General features: G+C 55.4%; 8 protein-coding genes across 8 annotated transcripts; 4 read left to right on the top strand and 4 right to left on the bottom strand.

Annotated features, from left to right (window-relative positions):
• Nucleotides 1-46: 46 nt before the first annotated feature.
• On the top strand, nt 47-4,768 carry C8Q71DRAFT_815258 (uncharacterized protein). The gene is made up of 6 exons (XM_047926097.1): nt 47-381; nt 1,040-2,011; nt 2,070-2,648; nt 2,710-3,621; nt 3,677-3,757; nt 3,811-4,768. The coding sequence occupies exons 1-6, from the start codon at nt 187-189 to the stop codon at nt 4,669-4,671; spliced, it is 3,600 nt and encodes a 1,199-aa protein (XP_047775173.1). The 5' UTR covers nt 47-186; the 3' UTR covers nt 4,672-4,768.
• Nucleotides 4,769-5,888: 1,120 nt separating this feature from the next.
• On the top strand, nt 5,889-6,729 carry C8Q71DRAFT_879799 (uncharacterized protein; the record flags this gene model as incomplete). Its single annotated transcript, XM_047928465.1, has 2 exons — nt 5,889-5,966; nt 6,024-6,729. 2 exons carry the CDS (start codon nt 5,889-5,891, stop codon nt 6,636-6,638), a joined length of 693 nt encoding a protein of 230 aa, XP_047775174.1. The 3' UTR covers nt 6,639-6,729.
• Nucleotides 6,730-7,516: 787 nt separating this feature from the next.
• On the bottom strand, nt 7,517-7,894 carry C8Q71DRAFT_777649 (uncharacterized protein). Its single transcript, XM_047924722.1, has one exon. It carries the CDS (start codon nt 7,754-7,756, stop codon nt 7,538-7,540), a length of 219 nt encoding a protein of 72 aa, XP_047775175.1. The 5' UTR covers nt 7,757-7,894; the 3' UTR covers nt 7,517-7,537.
• Nucleotides 7,895-9,837: 1,943 nt separating this feature from the next.
• Nucleotides 9,838-11,698, bottom strand: C8Q71DRAFT_264165 (kinase-like domain-containing protein). The gene is made up of 9 exons (XM_047917391.1): nt 11,690-11,698; nt 11,508-11,635; nt 11,312-11,450; nt 11,125-11,265; nt 10,817-11,060; nt 10,585-10,755; nt 10,458-10,526; nt 10,184-10,408; nt 9,838-10,124 (listed from the first exon to the last, which is right to left on the bottom strand). Exons 4-9 carry the CDS (start codon nt 11,220-11,222, stop codon nt 9,870-9,872), a joined length of 1,062 nt encoding a protein of 353 aa, XP_047775176.1. The 5' UTR covers nt 11,223-11,265; nt 11,312-11,450; nt 11,508-11,635; nt 11,690-11,698; the 3' UTR covers nt 9,838-9,869.
• A 1,108-nt stretch (nt 11,699-12,806) lies between these two features.
• On the top strand, nt 12,807-13,947 carry C8Q71DRAFT_777661 (uncharacterized protein). Its single transcript, XM_047924723.1, has 6 exons — nt 12,807-12,973; nt 13,022-13,131; nt 13,186-13,353; nt 13,409-13,543; nt 13,598-13,634; nt 13,697-13,947. The coding sequence occupies exons 1-6, from the start codon at nt 12,926-12,928 to the stop codon at nt 13,766-13,768; spliced, it is 570 nt and encodes a 189-aa protein (XP_047775177.1). The 5' UTR covers nt 12,807-12,925; the 3' UTR covers nt 13,769-13,947.
• Nucleotides 13,948-14,415: 468 nt separating this feature from the next.
• Nucleotides 14,416-17,072, top strand: C8Q71DRAFT_777663 (permease for cytosine/purines, uracil, thiamine, allantoin-domain-containing protein). The gene is made up of 12 exons (XM_047924724.1): nt 14,416-14,688; nt 14,741-14,830; nt 14,882-14,965; nt 15,017-15,040; nt 15,092-15,151; nt 15,200-15,356; nt 15,415-15,659; nt 15,710-15,755; nt 15,811-16,088; nt 16,153-16,214; nt 16,266-16,615; nt 16,671-17,072. The coding sequence occupies exons 1-11, from the start codon at nt 14,426-14,428 to the stop codon at nt 16,592-16,594; spliced, it is 1,638 nt and encodes a 545-aa protein (XP_047775178.1). The 5' UTR covers nt 14,416-14,425; the 3' UTR covers nt 16,595-16,615; nt 16,671-17,072.
• C8Q71DRAFT_777672 (uncharacterized protein) lies at nt 17,026-18,242 on the bottom strand. Its single transcript, XM_047924725.1, has 3 exons — nt 18,104-18,242; nt 17,459-18,031; nt 17,026-17,380 (listed from the first exon to the last, which is right to left on the bottom strand). The coding sequence occupies exons 1-3, from the start codon at nt 18,140-18,142 to the stop codon at nt 17,126-17,128; spliced, it is 867 nt and encodes a 288-aa protein (XP_047775179.1). The 5' UTR covers nt 18,143-18,242; the 3' UTR covers nt 17,026-17,125.
• An 873-nt stretch (nt 18,243-19,115) lies between these two features.
• On the bottom strand, nt 19,116-19,620 carry C8Q71DRAFT_861070 (uncharacterized protein; the record flags this gene model as incomplete). The annotated part of the gene is made up of 4 exons (XM_047927861.1): nt 19,116-19,125; nt 19,172-19,364; nt 19,429-19,492; nt 19,552-19,620. The coding sequence occupies 4 exons, from the start codon at nt 19,618-19,620 to the stop codon at nt 19,116-19,118; spliced, it is 336 nt and encodes a 111-aa protein (XP_047775180.1).
• Between the last annotated feature and the right edge of the window lie 54 nt (nt 19,621-19,674).

Consider the following 19,674-nt stretch of genomic DNA (forward strand, 5'->3'; position numbering starts at 1 on the left):
GTCATATGACCCTGTGGCCGTCGGACTTCAACATTCGAGCGACGTTGTCCGCGACCGTCAGGCCACCCTGCTGCTTCCTCTCGTCAGTTCAATCTTCGCGCAAGTTTTCTTGTTTACTTCGAAGCTTTGCACGCCGATAACCCACCGAAAGGATAGTCCCTGATCCCCGGGCTTCGGAGGTCGAGCATGGATGCCTCCGACTTTGGCCGCTATGGAACACTCTACCTGTTGAAACGACATGAACCTGACGCAATCGTGGCTCCTTATCCCATTGACGAGCCTGAAGTTACGCTGGGACGCGATACCTCATGCAGTATCAGGTTGTATTATGCGGAAGTGAGCGCGGTGCACTGCAAAGTCGTCTTTAACGATGAAGGCAAGGTGTGTGTTCAATCTGAACTTCTATCCCCGTTCTTCCCCAATCTTTGGGCTGGGAACATCCTGAACGGGGGAAGGACGTGCCATTTTGCGATGAGTGGCGGCATTGTTTAGGGGTGCTTCCTTTCTCGCTGTTGCGACACGTCATGAGGAGTCACTTGTACTCTCGACAGTGGCTGCCAAAGCGATGTACGACGGTGGATGATAGCGCTGCGAGAGGCTTCTTGTGCCGCATGCGCCTTTCGGCGAAGGGTATCGGGTCTGGTTTGGGCACCGTTGAGGATGCAAGGCAGGGTCCATGTCGTGGTTGTAGGTGTCGAGAACCTGAAGGGTGCTCGCCGTCGAACGTAACTGCGACACCCCCGCACTGCCTGCATGCGCTCGAGGACTCGCTGTTCGCGTGCCCTGCCGAAACGGGGTGCGCCTACGCGTTTGCACACAGATATGATAAGTACTTGACGTTCCGCCCTTGTCAGGCGGTCGCCAACACAGTCCTTGTTGCCACTCCATCTGTGTTGGCCAGTGCTGTACGTACGTCCTAGGTTCGCACAAGGCATTGTCACACATCCGGAAGACGTACGGCGGTGATTTCCATACTTCTCTGTTGTGTCTCATGATAGTACCCTCAAGGTACAGATCCGCTGATATTCATGCTCTATAGGCCTTCGTTGTCGTCCTGGGTACCAACGGTCTCTTGATTGACGACTGCCCCGTATATCCTTCGCCCACGGGCGGCGCCCCAGCCACTGTCCCGCTTCCCAACAACTCCATCCTCGAGGTGCACAAGAAGCGCTTTCGGTTCACTTACCCGCCGAAGCATCTGCGCAACGCATTCGCCGCAATCCCACCCACGCCGATCGCAAGCCCCGGTTCACGCCGCCGCGCCCTCCGCATGAGCATGATCACAAGCGCAAAGGTGTTCAGCCCGCGCCCATTCGAGGATCCGCGGCGGAATCTGGAGGTGCTGCAGAGCCCACTAAAGGCGGTGTTCAAACCGGAATCGGATGACGAAGACGACGCTGGGGATGAGGACGACGAGGGCGACAAACCAGTCGAGGAGAACCAGAACGATGGTGTGAATGCAGAGGACATTGTCCTCGTCGAGTCGGACCATCCGCGCGTTATGGAGTCGGAGAAGGACCTTATCATCCTCGACCATGTCACCGTGACTGAACCGCCCCCGTCCGCCGTGCCTTCTCCGTACCGCTCGTCATCGTACACATCCCCCGTACGTATAGGGTATGCCCACCCGTCCGCCTCGCCCTCGCGCGTGAAGCAGATGCCCGTGCCGCCGCAGAACTGGGCGCCACCGCGCACCCCGGCGCGTCGCATGCCGCGGGCGTCGCTCCATCGCGCTGTGCTCATCCGCTCTGCACAGAAGGCTGCGATGAGGCATGAGATGCAGCGTGAAGAAGAGCTGGACGCGGAGGAGGTGGAGAGCATCATGGGGGATGACGAGGAAGGGAATGACGTGCAGATGATGGAAGACGTCGAGGAAGAGTACGAAGAGGGGGAGGTGCAGGTGAAGGAGGAGGAAGAGCAACAGCGGAGGACGCCGATGAGTGGCTGGCGAAAGAGTCTGGAGGCAGTAAAGGGTGGGCTGGGCTGGGCCTTCCGAGCTGCCAGCGTCGAGGTTCGTAAATCACTCCGTCTATGGCGTCCCCTGGCCAATAAGCTGAGTACGATTGTAGGCGGAGGCGAGATCAGCAGAAGACACCCCTCATGAACAAACGCAACCTGCGGAAGATGTGGAAGATGATGCATACGAACAAGACATGCAGGACGAGCAAGTCGAAGAGCAATACCCCCAGCACGATTACGAGAATGATAACGAAGAGCAAGACTACATGGAGACCGATGACATGCAGAACACAGAGAACATATACCCCAACCTCCAAGACGAGTTCCAAGAACAACCCGAGGCTGGCCCCTCTACTCCCGAACCCTCTGTCACGCCTCTGAGGCCGTTGGGCAGGTTCATGACGCCGCAGACTTCTGTCTTCCCGCGACCCTCGGTACAGGGACGCTACTCCATCGGCGGGCCTACGACCCATAACCTCGGTGGTTCAGTGTCCGGTACGGGCGCAGGCCCTCGTCGCGTGCGTCTTGTAGAACCATGGAAGGTCTCGGACATCGTCGTGCCAGCCGTAGAGGAGGAAGTCAAGAAAGAAGAAGAAATCATGAAGCAAGAACGAGCGCAGAGCTTGGCCCCGGTCTCTACGTTGGCAGGTACGCCCAGAAGGGATCGCGTGAGCGAGGAGGAGAAACGGGTAAGTGTTCACTATTGCAATGTCAGTTGTGGGGGACAGTCACCGACTACGTTATGCCCAGACCATCCGAGAGCGACGCAAGTCAGCCCTCTCAACGCCTGACAACTTCTTCAACGGCCAGGCTCCTGGCTTCAGACGGGCGTCGGCTGCCCCCTCTGCGCCTCTCCCCGCACTCTTCCCCTCCGCACAGAGCACATCGCCCAAGAAGGAGCACGCCGCCTCATTAAAGACGGAAGATGGCACGGATATAGGATCAGAGGAGGATGCCGGTGTGCTACTCGCGCGTATGCGGCAGATGGTCGAGGGTGTCAAGCGCAGGCAAAGCACGGAGGCCGGCGCGGGCGGGACTCCGCGCAGGAAGTCGCTCAGTCCACGCAAGCGCAGCGGCTTCTCGCTGCTGGCCTCCGAACCTGGGACACATCGGCAAGGCCAAGACGCTATCATGGAGGAGCAAGAGGACGCGGATGAGAACGCCGGGGCTGATGGTCAGGTGGACGGCGCTGTCCTCCCGGTGTCTAAGTATGCGGGTACGCCGCAGATGAACGATCTCCGCCACTTGTTCGCTGCACCGGGACCCTCTGCTACGCCGCAGCTTACGGGCGTGCGAGAAATGTTCCTCAGTCAGAAGAAGACAACAGGCGTGGAGGACACCGCACTGGAAGGCGTCGGAGAGATGATGGCTACGCCGGCAGGATGGCGCTCCAAGTCTGCTGCTCGTGCCCAAGATCTCGAGGAGGAGAATGAAGACGGTGCCGCAGACGAAGAATTCGCTCCAGTGGTGCCTTCGCGCAACGCCAAAGGCAAAGGGGTTGCCACTCGACGAACACCTCGAAGCGTGAATGCTCAGAAGGAGACACCAGCGAGCAATCTTGGTACGGTAGACGAAGACGACGCGGCCGCGTCCACTCAGGTACGGTCCAGTGCTGCAAAGGTGGTGCGCCGGACACGAACACGCACTGTTGAGAGTGATCAGGTAAGCTAACTTCGATGTAGACGTCGTGCGCTTGGGGTTGACACTATCTGTCAAGGAGGCCACCAGCACCAGCGATCCCCGTACTGCGCGTTCTCGCCACGCTAGGACAGAAGAAGAGGATGAGGTCCCTGAACTGGTACGTAGTGCCAGTTCTTGCCGCCTCACATGTATATTGATGTTTCTCCGCAGCCGAGCCGTACGAAGTCAGCTGCCCGAAAGAGAGCGGTGATCATAAGCGATGTCAGCGAAGATGATGCTGGGACTAACAGCAGCAAACCTGTCCGTCGCAGCACTCGCGCAACCAGCACGGAGCCCGAAACATCACGAAAGACGCCAGCTAGCGCAGCCACATCTACGCGTCGGACGCGTGTGACCAGGACACCGGCCCATGAAGAACCAGTTGCTCCGATTCCCAAGCCTAGCACCACACGTCGTGGCCTTCGCGGCAAGGCAGTCGAGGTGCCTGCAGCCGACGATGACAACGATCCTTTGGATTCCCTCGGACCGGAAGAGGCAGCGCCTGCGGCTGCTAAGGTGCGCCGTACTGGGCGAAGCCGCATCCCTGTGGGTTCAGTGAAGCAAGAAGACGATAGTCCAGCTATTCCTCCTGCATCCGACGATGAGTCTGCAGCTCCACCCGCTCGTGCCGTGCGGGGAAGGAGGACCGCAGGAACGCCGAAGCCCGCAGCATCGACGAGTGCAACCAAGAGCACTGCACGCTCTCGTGCAGCTGCGTCCTCGAAGAAGGCGATTACTGAGATACCTAGCTCCTCTGGCAAGTCCACGCCGGGTACCGGCGAAGAAGAGGATAGCCATGCGGGCGATAAGGAGAACACCCCAGAACCACAGGCGGAAGATGATGAGCCTGCCGCCGCCGCCCCGGTCCAGGCGAAGGCAAAGACTCTGCCTGCGTCAGGGTCCAGATCCAAGGGGACGCGGAGTACCACAAAAGTGCGCGGAGGGACGGAGGAACCTGTAGTTTCGAAGGAGGACAGTAATGTGAAGACGCGAGTGAGCAGAAAGAGGGCGACCACAGTCGGGAAGTCTTGAATGTGCATACACAGATCTTCCCAACTGGTCTGTAAATATGATGTTTTATGTATTGATACCCAATCCCGAAGATTTACGCGGCCAGGAGTAGTAGAACGGTGAAGCAAAGTCAGTGGACATGGCCACACCACATGTGAACACACGTGGCTACTGAACTGCGGTGGCTATCCGCGGCTCTGACCTACCGTCACACTCGCCAACAAAAGCACTGCCTACGACACTCCTTCATCAGAGCTGGGTTTTTGTTGCTCCAAATTTCGATGCATTACAGCTGACACTGAAACACTTTTGCAGATCTATGGCCCTAGTGGAGGCTTGTTACGCGAGAGAAAAACGTTGAGGGTTAGTCACATCACGGTTCTGGTGCTCAGAGCCTCGTGGTCGAGAGCAAAATTGTGACAGCAGGTCCTCCCCAGGTTGTTCACTGGTACTTGAATAAAACACCTAGCGTATCCCGCCCAGTCTTCCCTGGAGCTCAATTTAGTCGAGAAGGAGGATCGGCATGCCTCAAATTCTGACGTTGTATACAGGGCCGATGTGAGACGGATATCGCACGCCCGGGCTATTCCGCGACACAGTCAACGCCAATAAGCTTGCTATATACGGTGTGCCTTGTTTTTTTGCTGAGATTCCAGACGCTGATGATCCGTTTTTGTACCACGCCCTACGGTACCACCTCCTAGTACGTCCATTCGGTTCTGTATGCACTCGATTGCGCAACATTGTATATCCCTGCCAATGTCAGTGGGAGGATGGCATAGAAGAACCACCAACAAAACATCTCTCAGAGGTATTCAGCAGGTCCCGAGGGTGCGTCCGACGCTTTGCGCCGCCACCGGGGTTCAATTTCTTCTTTCTGTACATCGAGCTATGAAGGGATCGACCCGGGGATACCGAGACCGGTCATTTAGCTGTCTATACCTGAGCCAGGCCTCGAGGCTCATTATGGGTACGGCCTATAGCCATGTGCCAGTGGAACAAAGGACGGCTCTCCGACCACATCTTGCGGACAAAGGACGTTCGATTGACCAATCACACCGTCGCATGGATCAATTGAAACACCGCCGCCACGACGCCTTTCTAGCCACGGTTCGCCTCGCCTTTCTCTCTCTCTCTCAAACCATCGGCTTGGCCATTCGCCCATACTCATACGACCTTGCGCGCTGCCACATACTTCTCAACAGCCAATCAAGCCTAGATTGAACGAGGCGGATATCATGGCCAATACTACTGGGAATACTCGTACGGAGAAGGAACTCGAGGCGCTTGGATGGGTTGGCATTGGTACGGAAGAGGTATGTCATAGACGACCAGAGAACGCTACATCATGTGCTTACTGACAGCGGCTACAGGTGGCCCATGGTGACTATGGTGAAAGAGAAGCAACTAAGATCATGGCTCGAGAAAGCAGGCAAGGCTCCGCCGCACCTTCGAGCTCTAACCGCAAGCGGCGACGGTCTGGCGACAAGGATATCATGAGTACCGGACTAGACCAAGGCAGCAAACGACGGAGGGTACAGCGGGAAAGCGGCGCAATTGCTGCAAGGATCGAGCGTTCCTGGGGACTTCAAGCTTCTGTCGATTTTGGAGAAATGCAGCACAAACTCGAAGTAGCCAGTACATCTATGGCATCCACACGCGACGGCCAGTCCGCCGCTCAAAGCCACCCGTTTACCCCTCCTCGGATCGCTCCAACAAAAGAAGACAACGCGATCACGTCAAAGGGCAAACCCCTGGATCGGAGACTCTGGACGACTCGTCCTGATGGTCATGCCACAGCAGCATTCAGAAACATGGTCCCGTCTTCTCTGCCAAGATTTCGGACTGCTGCAGACAACGCCATGCCGTATCGTCTCGAGCCCGCCGCCCCTGCTACGCCGAGCAGTCGGCCGTTACTATTGTCTGCGATCGGTGGTCGAAAAGACACCCCGACGTCCCCATATATCACGGGACCGCAACCACGTTGAGCGAGGGCCTCTTTCATGAAGGCGGGAACGCAGACCACATCATCGCTGGACGCACAATTCGTGCGAGCAGAGGCTTTGCTCGCGGTGACCCCCGAATCCGGTAGGTTGGCCTCATGGTCCTGGATGCCGCCGATCCAAGACGACATGGATCACTCGTCGCGGTTGGTCGACAGTCCACTTCCATGGGCCACGGGTCCCTCGTCCAGGTCAAGCGGAACAGCGTTGAGCTCTGCCTCTTCAAGTAGCGAGGCGGGGTCCCCTATGCCTACTCTAACGTCGGCTGTCACTACCCCGGAGTCGAGTGCCACGCCACTCGGAGGGGACCGTCAGTGTCCGCTCTCTTCGGTCGAGGAGATTTTGGAGCACTACTTGGATCCCAACGTCGATTACACCCCATCGATCTACTCGGACGTCGACGATGAGGCCAGGGAGCTTCGGGCATTGCCCGGCATGAACCCAGTCTTCTGGGATCTCATGGACGCGCTCCTCGTGAAGTTGGACGAGATGCAGAAGACATCTCGGGACAACATGACCATTGCAGCCACTTCTGGGTCATCCTCTAACGGGATACCAGCCAACAGTGTGTGCAGCTCATAATGTTACCATCGCTTTGCCACCGCATGCAGCGATTACAGTTCCTTTCTTCGTTGAGTTGACGATGCTTGACTCAGGTTCTATTCGTATACCACTGTGCAGTTTGGGATTTGTTGAAGCGAGTATGATTGTGTTGTTATGTATGTGACATCCAATTGTAAGCAGTCTGGCAATGATACAGCATGAAATCTGACGGATGACGCGGCCAGTTCCCCGTCTGTTCGTGGAATCAGACTGGTGACCAACACACAGGAGGCCGCAAGAGCGGACGATAGCGAGAAACGGCGTAATATTGACAAGTGCTACTATGGCGTCTCGACGAGTATAAGCTTCTTGCGATGAATCACAACGCCAACGGAGGTGAGGTCATAGAACACGGTAAACCGTAGTGGTGATAGGTAGTGCAATGTAGATACTGAGGCGACGTCAGACTCGTAGGTCAATAGCTGTCGTTCCCGATCTGTACGGATTGAGTCTGAGGTCAACAACCGAAGGAGACCTAATAATATATACATATCGGCCATTCGAGAGCAAAACACACGATAGAATCGAGCCGGAAACTAGCATGTTACAAGCGTCACATACAGTCAATGTGTGCCGCTCATAACAAACGAGTATCCGGTCACAACACAAATCGGTGCTCTACGGTAAGTAGAAGGAGCTGGTTGATCGGGCGCAGGGGGGCTTAACACCGGACGGCATGTCCATCAATGCAGGGAGACGTCCGATCGTGTCCGAGAGCACTGTGCATATTGCGCGCGATCCTCAAGGCAGAAGATAGGACCGACCAGCGTGTTCGCCAGTTACTGTCGGCGAGACTCCTATGCGTGAATAGCTCAGATGCCAGGTGATAATCGACGATGCTTTGTCACCCACCAATTAATGTCGCAAACTGCAACGCAGTGCACGCGTGGACACTGTCATGTCACAAGCGACACACACACACAGTCAGTGCGTGTCGCTCATACCAAACGAGAATCCAGTCGCAACGCACACTAGTGCTCTTTGTAAATTGGGAGGGGATCGGACCGTAGCATGCTACGAGGGATCACACCTTGTGTACGAATTAACCACTCGTAAGGACCCATGGCTGGGGCAACATGAGGGCGCAAGGTGGCCGACGCGAGACAGACTTCGAGTAGTGGAAGCAAAGGGACGGGGGCTTCCTGCCACGCGGGCTGGTGATAATGATGATTCCTCGGAAGGGATGGACCGGAGGTCAGTCAACAACTAGTAGGGTACCTCGACCAGGTCAATTCGTCACCGTTGCTGAATCGCCTATCGAGGGGACGTGTTGCCGATATTATTCAGGCCAATAGAAGAAAGGTGGGAAGGGGGGCTGGCTAGTATCCGAAGCAACCCATGACAGTATTATATAGCCTCGACGACGCTCAGTCCGGTCTTGAGGGCTTGAGTGACTCGGCTAGAATCGTCGTATCGATCTACAATGGTCAAAAACACTCGATGGAGAGGACAATAGGCAATAGAGTAGTCATCGCATGGTATACAACCATCCTGCAATCGATGCCGTGGACTCGGATGTAAGATCACACAGGACGTACACAAGAAACCGAGTGCCTGCAACCTTAGTACTCGCCTTGGGTTGATAATATTCTGACAGTTTAGGATCAGTGCCTCGTCCCTCCGCTGAGCCTCCTGCGAGTCTGCACACCCTTAAACCGATGTCGGAGACCGATGAGGGTGAAGGCTAGTATGAGGTATGAGGAGACTTGTGCGACGCTCTGGAGGAGGAGGAGGAGGAGAAGGAGCCTGGTACTAAGGGTACTAGCGACGGTCGGAAACCAACATGGAAAGACCGAGGGGCTCGGGCATTGACACGAGGCTACTGAACGGAATATCTCAATTCGGTAGCTGCCACCACTAGCCAGCTGTACGTACGATCAAATTCACCGTACTCTATACAAGAGAGCAAGAGGCAACAATGCAAGACCAGTACAGAAGTTCAGATGCATCCAGAAGGCAGGGGTCGCGAGTGATGTACAGTTGCGGATTGGTCATCTGCGTCACGCAGCACGCTCAAGAATGCGGGACCGGTGCGTCGGACGCCGGCACCGTCCTGTTCGTCACTGGTCTCGTCAATGACAAACATAGTGTTGACGAGATCGCAGCAGGTCCTGCCCATTCGTCGTTGGCGTACGGTATGGTGTACAAGACTAGTATCATAGCTCGTAGCATTCAAGTTACTGAACGCAGGAAGCGCGCTTCCGCGGCGTTGCTAAACGTCTTATACTTAGATGTTGATCCATACCGACAACGCCGCGGCAGCGCCGGCATGGTGGGCAGTATTGAAGGGGAATAGAGCCAAGAGGTCAAGCAAGACGAATGAGCGATGTGGAAAAGGGCCCGGTTGGTCTCCATGTGCGAGATCGCAAAGCACGTCGAGCACACTCAAACGTGCGCCGATCATGACACTGTGCGCATCGCTATCACGTACGTAGAGTAATGGGCTCTGTGCACTGGCTGTACAACATAAGATCGTGAAGGCGGGGCACTTGGTCTATAGGGCACTTATCATGCATTACATGAACGTTACGTGCATGAAAATGTACTAACATGATGTAGCGTTCGACTCGCGAGGTCTCGATCTTGCGTCGTGCAAGGATCAGAGTCCTGAAGCTACTCGAGCAGTAGAGACAAGATTTCTTTGTGATGACTTGGGACGTTCTCTTCCCGCAGAAAAGAGACCACATCGCCAATGCATGGGCGTCGCAGCGCGTCTGCATCCCAGCACCTCTGCATCCATTGCCAGACTAAGTCTGAGAGCCCTACTTGGGCTGCGTTTGGCCGGTTAGGCCGACTCCCTGCCAACACGCGGTAGAGCACGTTCGCCTCGAGGGGGTACTGATGAAAGGGGACACGACCTGCGAAGACCTGCGAAGGCAAGTCGATGGGCACTCGTATACTATCTCTACGCTAGAACGCATGCGTACCTCCCACATGACCATTCCTGTCGAAAAAACATCGCTCGCCTTTGACGGGCGAGCCTTCTCCAAGCCCGCCGACTCGGGGTCGAGGATCTCGGGGGCGGTCCATCGCAGCGAGCCGACAATTGACAATGGGGTGATGGCGTTGAGCGCGTGCAGGTCGTGGGTCATCGCGGTGAGCCCGAAGTCGGCCAGTCGTGCGCGGCCTTGCTCGTCGATGAGGATGTTCGCCTGAGTGACCTTAGTCAAGGATCGGGGTGACAGATCATAGAGCTCTCACGCCTTTCAGGTCACCATGGACGATCCCGAAGGAGTGCAGATATTCTAGGCCCGTCGCGACGTCCAATAGCTATCATGCCTTGACAATCAGTTCAGAGGAAAGAGGTAGCAGTGATGATGCGGCGTACCAGCTGCAGACGATTGCATCTCGGGAACTCGCGCAGGTATCCGACAATGTTGCCGTGACGCATCCATACAGATATCATAGCACATGGGAAGAGCTTGCGATCGACGCCAATGAGTGGTGTTATGTTATCATGACGAAGGTTATGCCATAGCACGACTTCTTTGAAAAACATCTGCATTGATGAGGTTCATACACGGGACTGCTGCATGTTGTAACTTGTCGCGAATGCAGACCTTTTCTACTGTCTGTATCCTGTCTCGTCCGGAGACACGCAGTGCCTTGATAGCGACATCTTGGCCCCGATACTGGCCTTGCCAGATGTCTGCGAACCCTCCGAAGGCGGTTGGGTACTCGCTAGTGATCTTCAGCCCGTTACGCTCTTCGGTAGACACCATGTACGATTCTGGCAGTTGTCCGGCACTGGCACACAACTTGCGCAACGTGAACAGAGCCGTCGTATAGAGTTGGTTGGTGACACTGAGCCGCTGCATCGTCTGTTCGTTCGTCGGTGGCAAGCTCGCATGGGACGTTGCCTACGTACCTGATCAAGCAGGCAGATCCAGTCCGTTGCCTCCGTTGCACCGAGATTGAGCACGGTTTGGACATGCGCCTTATGAGACAAGGCGTGTAGTACTGCATCTAGACTATCTTCGATCAGCGAACACGCGGGGAACGCAGATACCTATTGTTGTCAGACGTAGACACCTTAGCTGATTATGCAGGCTCACCATCTTTCGGCCTTCGCGATAGGGACACTTAAGGTATATCTCTTTCAGTCCTTCCCAGATGGCCTGTCGGCGAATGAGCGCCTCGACGACGGTCCATGACGCCCATCGTTCAAAGCAAACCAAGGCTTCTTCGTACCACCTATGCAGCGTAAATCATCTCGGCAACATTTCACAGCTTTCATACGATCGCACTGACCGATGAGCTTCATCCGGAACGGTAGGCGCTAACGGAGAGTTGTGCAAGTAGGACCCGTACCACGGAAAGATGTCCCAGTACTTAGTCGCAAGACCTTCTAAGATGGAAAGAATGACATTAATGGACCTCTTTGCGCGTGAAATCAGTGATGATACATATCAGAAAAGCTTGTGACGACGCACCACGAACAGGTCCTGCTCTGTCAGTTTGTCGCAACAAGTCCTGATGGAGGTCAGCGTCACACATAGCTCTTCGCGGTGAGACCGAGGGGATCTCGGCCAACCATAAAGATCGACATCGGAGCGATGGCGGTGACAAAAGCGGCGGATTCGGTTGATCATAGCCTGACAGAGCGCACGTATGCAAGTTGGGTCTGAGTCGCGACGGTTAGTGAGGAGGACGGTCTTCGCAGTACCGTGGGGTCGTATGTGGCAGATATCAGTCTCAGGCCGCCGAAGTGGACGTCAATGAGATATAATCGGCCTTAGATCTGCCTCGACTATCATCGCCGTCACGGCGTCGTGACGGCGACGATATGTACGCATGACCCTGTATCACGCCCACTGTGGTTCGAGCGCTCCGACTCCCTGTCTCGACTCTCAGTGTCTGCGAGTTGTCTACGAGTTTCGATGTATAAAGTACGCACATTAAGTAACACGAGTGACAGTACCTGAAAGGTACTAAGAATCGGCGTAATTGAGGGTTCCGAAGTTGGTTTTGGGCAGTCTTGACCGTTCCAAAGCAAAATGCCGCCCGGATCCTGATAGCGATCATGTATGGCTCGGACTTCGCTATGTATCCGGTCATCTGAGCCATGCGTGCATATTGAGTATAGGCAGTATTGCAGAGACAATTATCATCGCAGAGACAACGCAGAGAGGTACAGGTCAACGTTGAGTCAACGTAGGCAGACCGTTCGTCCGAGATTTCGGAGGTGGCAGTATGTGCGTCCTATTCAGATTGCAAAAATGAATGGACATCGTATTCGCTGGGATCCGGACGGCGCACCATTATTCAGTCGATCTGCTCATGGGCCCTGAGTATCGTAATATTTGCTGGTGCTCCTCTCTCGATTTTCGCTGTTATAGGATACGACGCACGATTGTGCGGCGCCGGCGCCCTTGCTCTCAACCGTGACCGTCAACGTGTTATCTTAGACGCGTCAGAAAACAGCGTAGCTACCAGATGCGATCAGTATTCCAAAATCTAGTTCAGCTAGTATTGAATGGTGAAGACTGAAGAGGTATCAAGACGAACACATCAGAGTGAACTGTAACACGCCGGGCGCTTGCAACACGTGGCGTACAACACCGATCCTCCCTCCTCCTCCTCCTCCTCCTCCTCAAAGCCTAACGACTACGTCCTCCCCAGTTCTCATCTTCTCTCCCAGCCAGTCGCTGTGTCGCCGACGCAGCGTCATGTTCTCCGACGAGCTCAAGGCCCTGCGTAGGCTCGGCTTCCGCCATGTACGCTGCTTGCTGAGCTTTCGAATCGCGACTAACCCGGTGGCGCAGGTCCTGCTCCAAGTGCTCAACTTCGTCCAAGTTCTCGCGTCGGGTTTCATGATGTGGAAGGGCCTTGGGCTCATCACGAACACGGAGTCGCCTATAGTTGTAGTTCTGAGGTGCGTAGATTTGATCGACGTCGCGTGGCTTGTACTGAACGTGTTGCGACGCAGTGGGTCAATGGAACCCGCCTTCTACCGCGGCGACTTGCTCTTCTTGACAAATCCGGCGGATCAGCGCTATGCAACGGGCGATATCACAGTGTACAAGATCCCTGGCGCGGACATCCCCATCGTACATCGAGTGCTGGAGACGCACGACGTAGTTGCGAAGCCTGATGAGTGCGTTTTCCTTTTGCACCTGGAGGAAGAATGAGGTTTGATGAGTCTCGCCCAGTTATGTCGCCGCGAGTCCACTTGCCCAACCTCAGCTGCTACTGACGAAGGGGGACAATAACCCAGTCGATGATCTTGACCTGTACCAGGGCTTGGAGTGGCTAGAACGACGACATATCATCGGGAAGGTACAGGCGTAAGTACAGTCGACTCCGCACGCTCACGTCGCACTGACTATGCATCCCCTCAGCTTCCTTCCATATGTCGGATATGTGACTATTGCCATGGTACGCTTCTGCCCGGATGCGCCAATACCTCTAGCGCGACTGACGCGACCGTCTTTCTCCAGAACGACTTCCCACAGCTAAAATACGCGCTGTTAGGCGGTCTCGGCTTGCTCGCGCTCATACAGCGCGAGTAAACGCGTGCTCTCCCTCTTGCTGTCGCCCTCGCACCGTCGATGTATTTGTGATACTGGGTAAACTCAGATTAATTATTAGCTAACGCCTCCGCTGGTGGACCGTTGTGGCGCCCGATCGCTTGACATGAGAAGATTGAAGGTCTGACTGGGTGTGGCTCCTGCTGGGGTAACTTCCTCGTGACTATAGGGCCCTGCTTATCATATTGAATATCCCAGACCTTCTCAGACGACGACCCCAGGCTTCTCGTCAAGGACGCGCCCAGTGGACAACTGTGAACCGCCTGCCACTTCGCCCACTGCGTTCGTCCAGCGTACCGCGAGCATTATACTCACTCTGCTAGCCCTCGAAAGCAGCGCCGTTCAACGAGCCCGAGTATGCATACTCATATCCGACCTTGCTAGGCGTTTCCAGGCCTTATCTCTGTTGACGGCGGACTGCATTGTCATATTTTCCCTGCAGACGCGGAAGGCCCCTAGAGCCTCCGAAAACTCAACGTGACAGCGTCCTGCCCAGTGTCCGTCCGCAGTCTCGCTATTCGCTTGCAACCCCACCCGGAGTACAAATCTTCCTCGCCGGAGGAGTCGCGTGCGTCAAGCCTTCTGACCCAGTCCCTTTATACGCGATAACCTGGTCGTCTCAAGCACAGGCTCCTCCGTATGCACTCTGCACTCAACCCCACGGCGACGATGGACTGTGTCGGCCCGGAGATACAGGAGCGTAGACGGACCAGTGACTCCGACTCGGAACTCGACCTGAAGCGAGACGTGCCCGTGGACGTCGTCCACGTTGTCGACCTCGACAACGAGTGCAAGGCGTCTCCAGTGTATCCATGTAGTGCTGTGAAGGACGACGACACCCCGCAAGCCTGGCTGTCGAAGATCACGCAGGTGCTCGCGGGATGGGGAGTGGAAACGAACGGGTACGTCGGACTCGCGCGACACCCTCCCTGCTCGTGACGATGTGTTCCGCAGTATCAACCCGATCCCTCCGGAACAGAGAACAGATAAACGGCTGTACCAGTTTTTCTTCCTGTGGTTCTCCGCGAATGCGAACATCCTGACGTGAGGCGAGCATTCTCTTGAGCGACATCTTACTGACCGGTCGTGTCGCAGAATGGCCGCTGGCACCATAGGCCCTGCGTTCTACGGGCTCGGCATCCGGGATGCTTGTTTGGTCATCGTAGTCATGAACCTGGTGTGCGTCCGGGTGGGGTGCTTCTCAGTGTTCCGAAGCTGATTTTCCTATAGGACAAGTGTATTCCCGGCGTACTTGTGGGTTACGACGCATGACGTGTGACCATCCGGCTGACATTATTGACACAGCGCAGTCTTTGGCCCGAAACTCGGGGCGCGCTCCATGGTTCAAGCGCGGTTCTCTTGGGGGTGGGTGCGCTACCTTAACTATCAACTCGCATGCTGAAGCCTGTTCAGCTACTACGGCGGGATCATACCGAGTGTCCTCAATATCTGCTCAAACCAAGGCTACCTCATTCTCAACACCATCATCGGCGGGCAGACCTTAGGCAGCATCTCATCGCACCTCAATGCGACACTTGGGATCGTCATCATCGGCCTGATCACGCTCGGAGTAAGTCTGCTGCATCCTGACTTATTCCAGTCAACCCACGTCGAACTCATAACTCCAGGTCGTCTTCAGCGGCTATCGTGTCCTACACTGGTACGAGACGTACGTGTGGATACCCAACGTCATCGCGTTCGTCGTCATGATCGCCGTGAGCGGGAAGCACGTCGTCGACGCGCCCCTCTCTGGCACGACGCCCGTGACGGCATCAACCATCATGACCTTCGGGTCGACACTCGCGGCGACGATCGTGAGCTGGGCGACGATCACAGCGGACTACGGCGTCTACCACGACCACACTGCGAGCACGTAAGCGACACGCCGCCCGACTTTCTGCATACTGAACTCCGCCTTCCTAGCGCCCGAATATTCGTCTACACCTACCTCGGATTTGTGGTCTCCAGCGTACGGACCCTTTGACGTTGACCCGAAATTCTGCCTGACTTATTTGCCGTATCAGATGCCATCACAGCTATTGGGTGCATCCTTCGCCGCCACAGCCGTGTACGTCCCGTCCTGGAAGGCCGGCATGGGCAACGGAAACAGCATAGGGGGCCTCATAGCAGCCATCCTGGAACCCGCGGGTGGCTTCGGCAAGTTCCTCCTTGTGCTACTGTCGCTGACCGCGCCCAGCCAGTGCGCACCGGCGATGTACACGGTTTGCACGAGCTTCATGACCATCAGTCGGGTCCTGCAGAGGCTTCCGAGATTCGCGGTGGCCATTCTTTCGACGATAGTGTGAGTGCGGAGCCGTTACTCTAGCTAGCGGTCGATAAAGAGACACTGATAAGATTTTGCCCAGCCTCATACCCGTTGCTATCGTCGGGTCAAGTAGGTTCTACGCCACATTTGCAGACATCCTAAGTACGCATTCCGTCAGAACTCGTACGCCCGCTATATCTCACTAGCATATAGGCTTCATCGGCTACTGGCTCGCGCCGTTTTGCGCCATCGTCCTCGTGGAGCACTTCGTCTACCGCAGGGGCCGCTGGTCCGCGTACGACGTCCTCGACGCCTGGGACAAACCAGCACACCCGAACCTCCCGCGGGGCTATGCTGCGGTGTTCACGTTCGTTGTCGCCGTGGGCTTCATCGTGCTGTGCATGGAGCAGGAGTGGTGGACGGGGCCGATTGCGGCCGCCGGGACGGGAGATGTCGGGATGTTACTGGGCTTTCTGCTCTCGATTCCGGTGCACATTCTTGCACGATGGGTGGAGAGGCGATGGATTGAGGGACGTGTATGAGCTGTATCAGTATCACTACTCGTGAGTGTTTAAGAATTAATGCGAAACGTGCGTATTAAACAGCGAGTCTCGTCAGCTACGAATCACGAGTACCGTACTTGGAGCTCTCAATCCGGTAAGCACGTGCCTGAAGGAACCACTACGGACTCTAGTAGAATATGGCTGGCTGGTTGGCTGGACCATAGTGATCTGCAGACCCGCTATGTCTCTGTCCTTGGCTGCCACTGCATAGTATGGCGCTCAGTCAAGCACTCATGGTCGGCCTCCGTACACCATCAGTGAAACCAGAGGAGCGAGGGGAATCATAATGTTCAGGCGAGCACGGCGCGGCCGCTGGATTATCCTTAATTGACCACCCACTGCGCATGGCGATACCGTGAGCAATGGGCGCTTACCTACAGTTGCAGTGGTTGTAGACGAACACATCAACATGAGACCGCATATTATTATTGCTACCAGCGGCGACAGCATTGTACACACAAACCAACAAGTAGTTAACCTCCTGCCACATGCGCTAGCCTATGATTTCCTTTATTTCCTCCTTTTGGTCGTCGCATAGGAACTTATACTTGAGATTGGTAACGCAGGCACGATCGAGATCAATGATACGGAAGTCGAAGATACGACCATGTCTAGGCGAGGGAAGGCCGGGAATACATCCCTCTTGCTCGTCCACCCACCGGACGTTGCGATCATGCAGATCGTTATGTTGCAGCCCGTAATGAGAGAGCTCGTCCACCATGTCAGGGAGGTCTCTCCTAAATGGGACAACCATGGTATGTCAAGCTCTGGATTAACGATCAACAGCATGATGCCTCACCGAAGGTCTTCGCGTGCCTGAGGGGCTTTTACAGGTATACCCACGTACTCGAGCAGTAAGAAGTTTAGGCTCGCGTTTGAGTTGGGCAACTGGAAGATATCCAGGTCATCGCGCGGGAATTCGCAATCCGGAGACCACGGCATAACAACGTTATGAAGAAGATCGACGCGTTCTCTGAAGTATCCGTAGCAGCGCGGGATGACACTTCCTTGCAAGCATCGGAAGCGTGCGTACAGCGCAGACTCCTCCGCGAGTCTCCTGCCTTCACGTTCCGGAGCTACCTTGATGACCATGGGCGGATAGTACGTAGACGCCGTAGCCGAGGGGTGCGACGAGCTGGGTTCAACTCTGTAGACGGTTGTGTGATTGTCGTCACCCTGGTGTAACATTTCGCCAAGTTCAAGATGGAGCTTGATGTCTCCGTCAGGTGGAAGGTCAGGTACAGGTCCCGTTGAAGGTATCTCATGGGAATAATGGGTGTTGGGTTTGCCCCCTGTTTCTGTAAAATGAGTCGTAAGGTCCGCGTATGTCGTTCTGGACACGACTAGCGGATTCTCTTTGCCGTCGTTCTTCTTGATGAGACCGTGTACCACCAGGGATTTAATGGAGTTCTGGTACTGTGGTTGACTCGTGGATCAGCTCGAGAGCGCCATCATACTTCAGGTCCACTGGGACATGGCGTGGCTTACCAGCATTGAGCTCCCATTGACGGCCCGATATGACTGCATGTTGTCAAGAGATAGCAATCGAATGACAGCGTCAGTAGCTACGTTCAAAGTTGCTGGAGCTCTGGAGCTCCAGAGGCTGGAGGCTGGAGCTCGCCCCCGGCAAACGCCGTCAACCGCGCAACAGCTCTGGCATCGCCTGAAATTCCCGCCACAGTGCGCTTAGGTAATCCCATAAGCTGTGGCGCTACCAACTGGTCTGTACAACGTCCTGGGAAGTGTTGGAATCCAGGTACGGGGTTCATCGGGAGTCGGAACGTGTCGCGGCCGAGAGAGTCGGCGGCGCGATGATGGCGCGATGTGCGCGCACGGACATTCTACGTACCTGAAAGATCGATTATCATTGTCACTAAATACCGCAGTCTGCCACGACGCACCTCAGTCTTTTCGCCTCGCACGAGAGACTGAGGTGAGTAACTTACTTTACATTTCTTTTGCCTGATACTGATGTACCGAAGACGTTCCTTATTCTCTCTTACTCTAGGTACATTCAATATAGTCTTTTCGCCTCGCACGAGTCATCAGGAAAATACCCCCCTGAGAATTCCCGGGCAATGGTCGATATTCTCGGGAATACTCAGAAGGTCAGTAATTGCCTGTCATTCCGAGACTCATAGCAAGAATTCTCAGCACAGTGTACACCTTGTGAGAACGAGTCAGTAATTATTAAGTAATTCTGTCCTGATACTAGTGCAAGTGTGGACGAGTGATATATCGCCGAAAGCGTGGAATGGCACATCCGAGTCACAGCGTCATTCACTACCATGAGTCGATACATGGGTAGTATGTATTGGGCCCCACCATGCAAAGTTCGAAAGGTATGTAAGACATCAATTGCGATGATAAGTTACTGTACATCGCGTGCACCTCTTGTCTGCCTATCTAACAATAGCCTACATGCTCAACTCCACCACCGAGCCCATCACTAGCACGGAGTGCGCAGTCCGTGGGCGCGTCCGAATCCACGATTCAAATTTCAAGCTTTCCTGTCACTGTCAGTCACGCCGGGGCCCCAGTGTGGGGCTGACGTACAGGAGTGGGTGGGGGTCCTGGCCCCGTTCGTGCCCGCGGCTGTGCACGGTGCATCCCCGTGAGATGCGGGACACATTCCGCTCGAGGTTTCGCGTGAGGTTGGCGAGGATCAGCACGTCGGGGTAGTCCGTAAGAACGACGAGGGAAGGCGGGAGAGCGAGGGTGGACGCGAGGAGCGATGGCAGCGCACACCCTGCGCCCAACTCAACCACCGTCCGTCCAGTACGTGACTGAGGGGAGTGCGGGAGGGAGCGTACATACTGGTCTTCGCTTCCAGCGGGATGAGCCCGGCGCGCCCGATGCGCCCTGCGAGGAGAGCTCCTGGAGCGTCCCAGATATCCATTATGTATTTATGTAACGGTGTCTAAGAACAAACATACCTTGGGCGCACCTGTGAGGACCAGCAGACCGTAGTGGATCTCCCCGTCATCTTGCAGGTCGACGGTCATTGTACAGCCACGCGGAGGCGTCACCTCTATTCATCCGAGTCCATTTTGGCCGGG

Source organism: Rhodofomes roseus (genome assembly GCF_022264815.1).
Source record: "Rhodofomes roseus strain CIRM-BRFM 1785 chromosome Unknown C8Q71scaffold_22, whole genome shotgun sequence".
NCBI classification, from domain to species: domain Eukaryota; kingdom Fungi; phylum Basidiomycota; class Agaricomycetes; order Polyporales; family Fomitopsidaceae; genus Rhodofomes; species Rhodofomes roseus.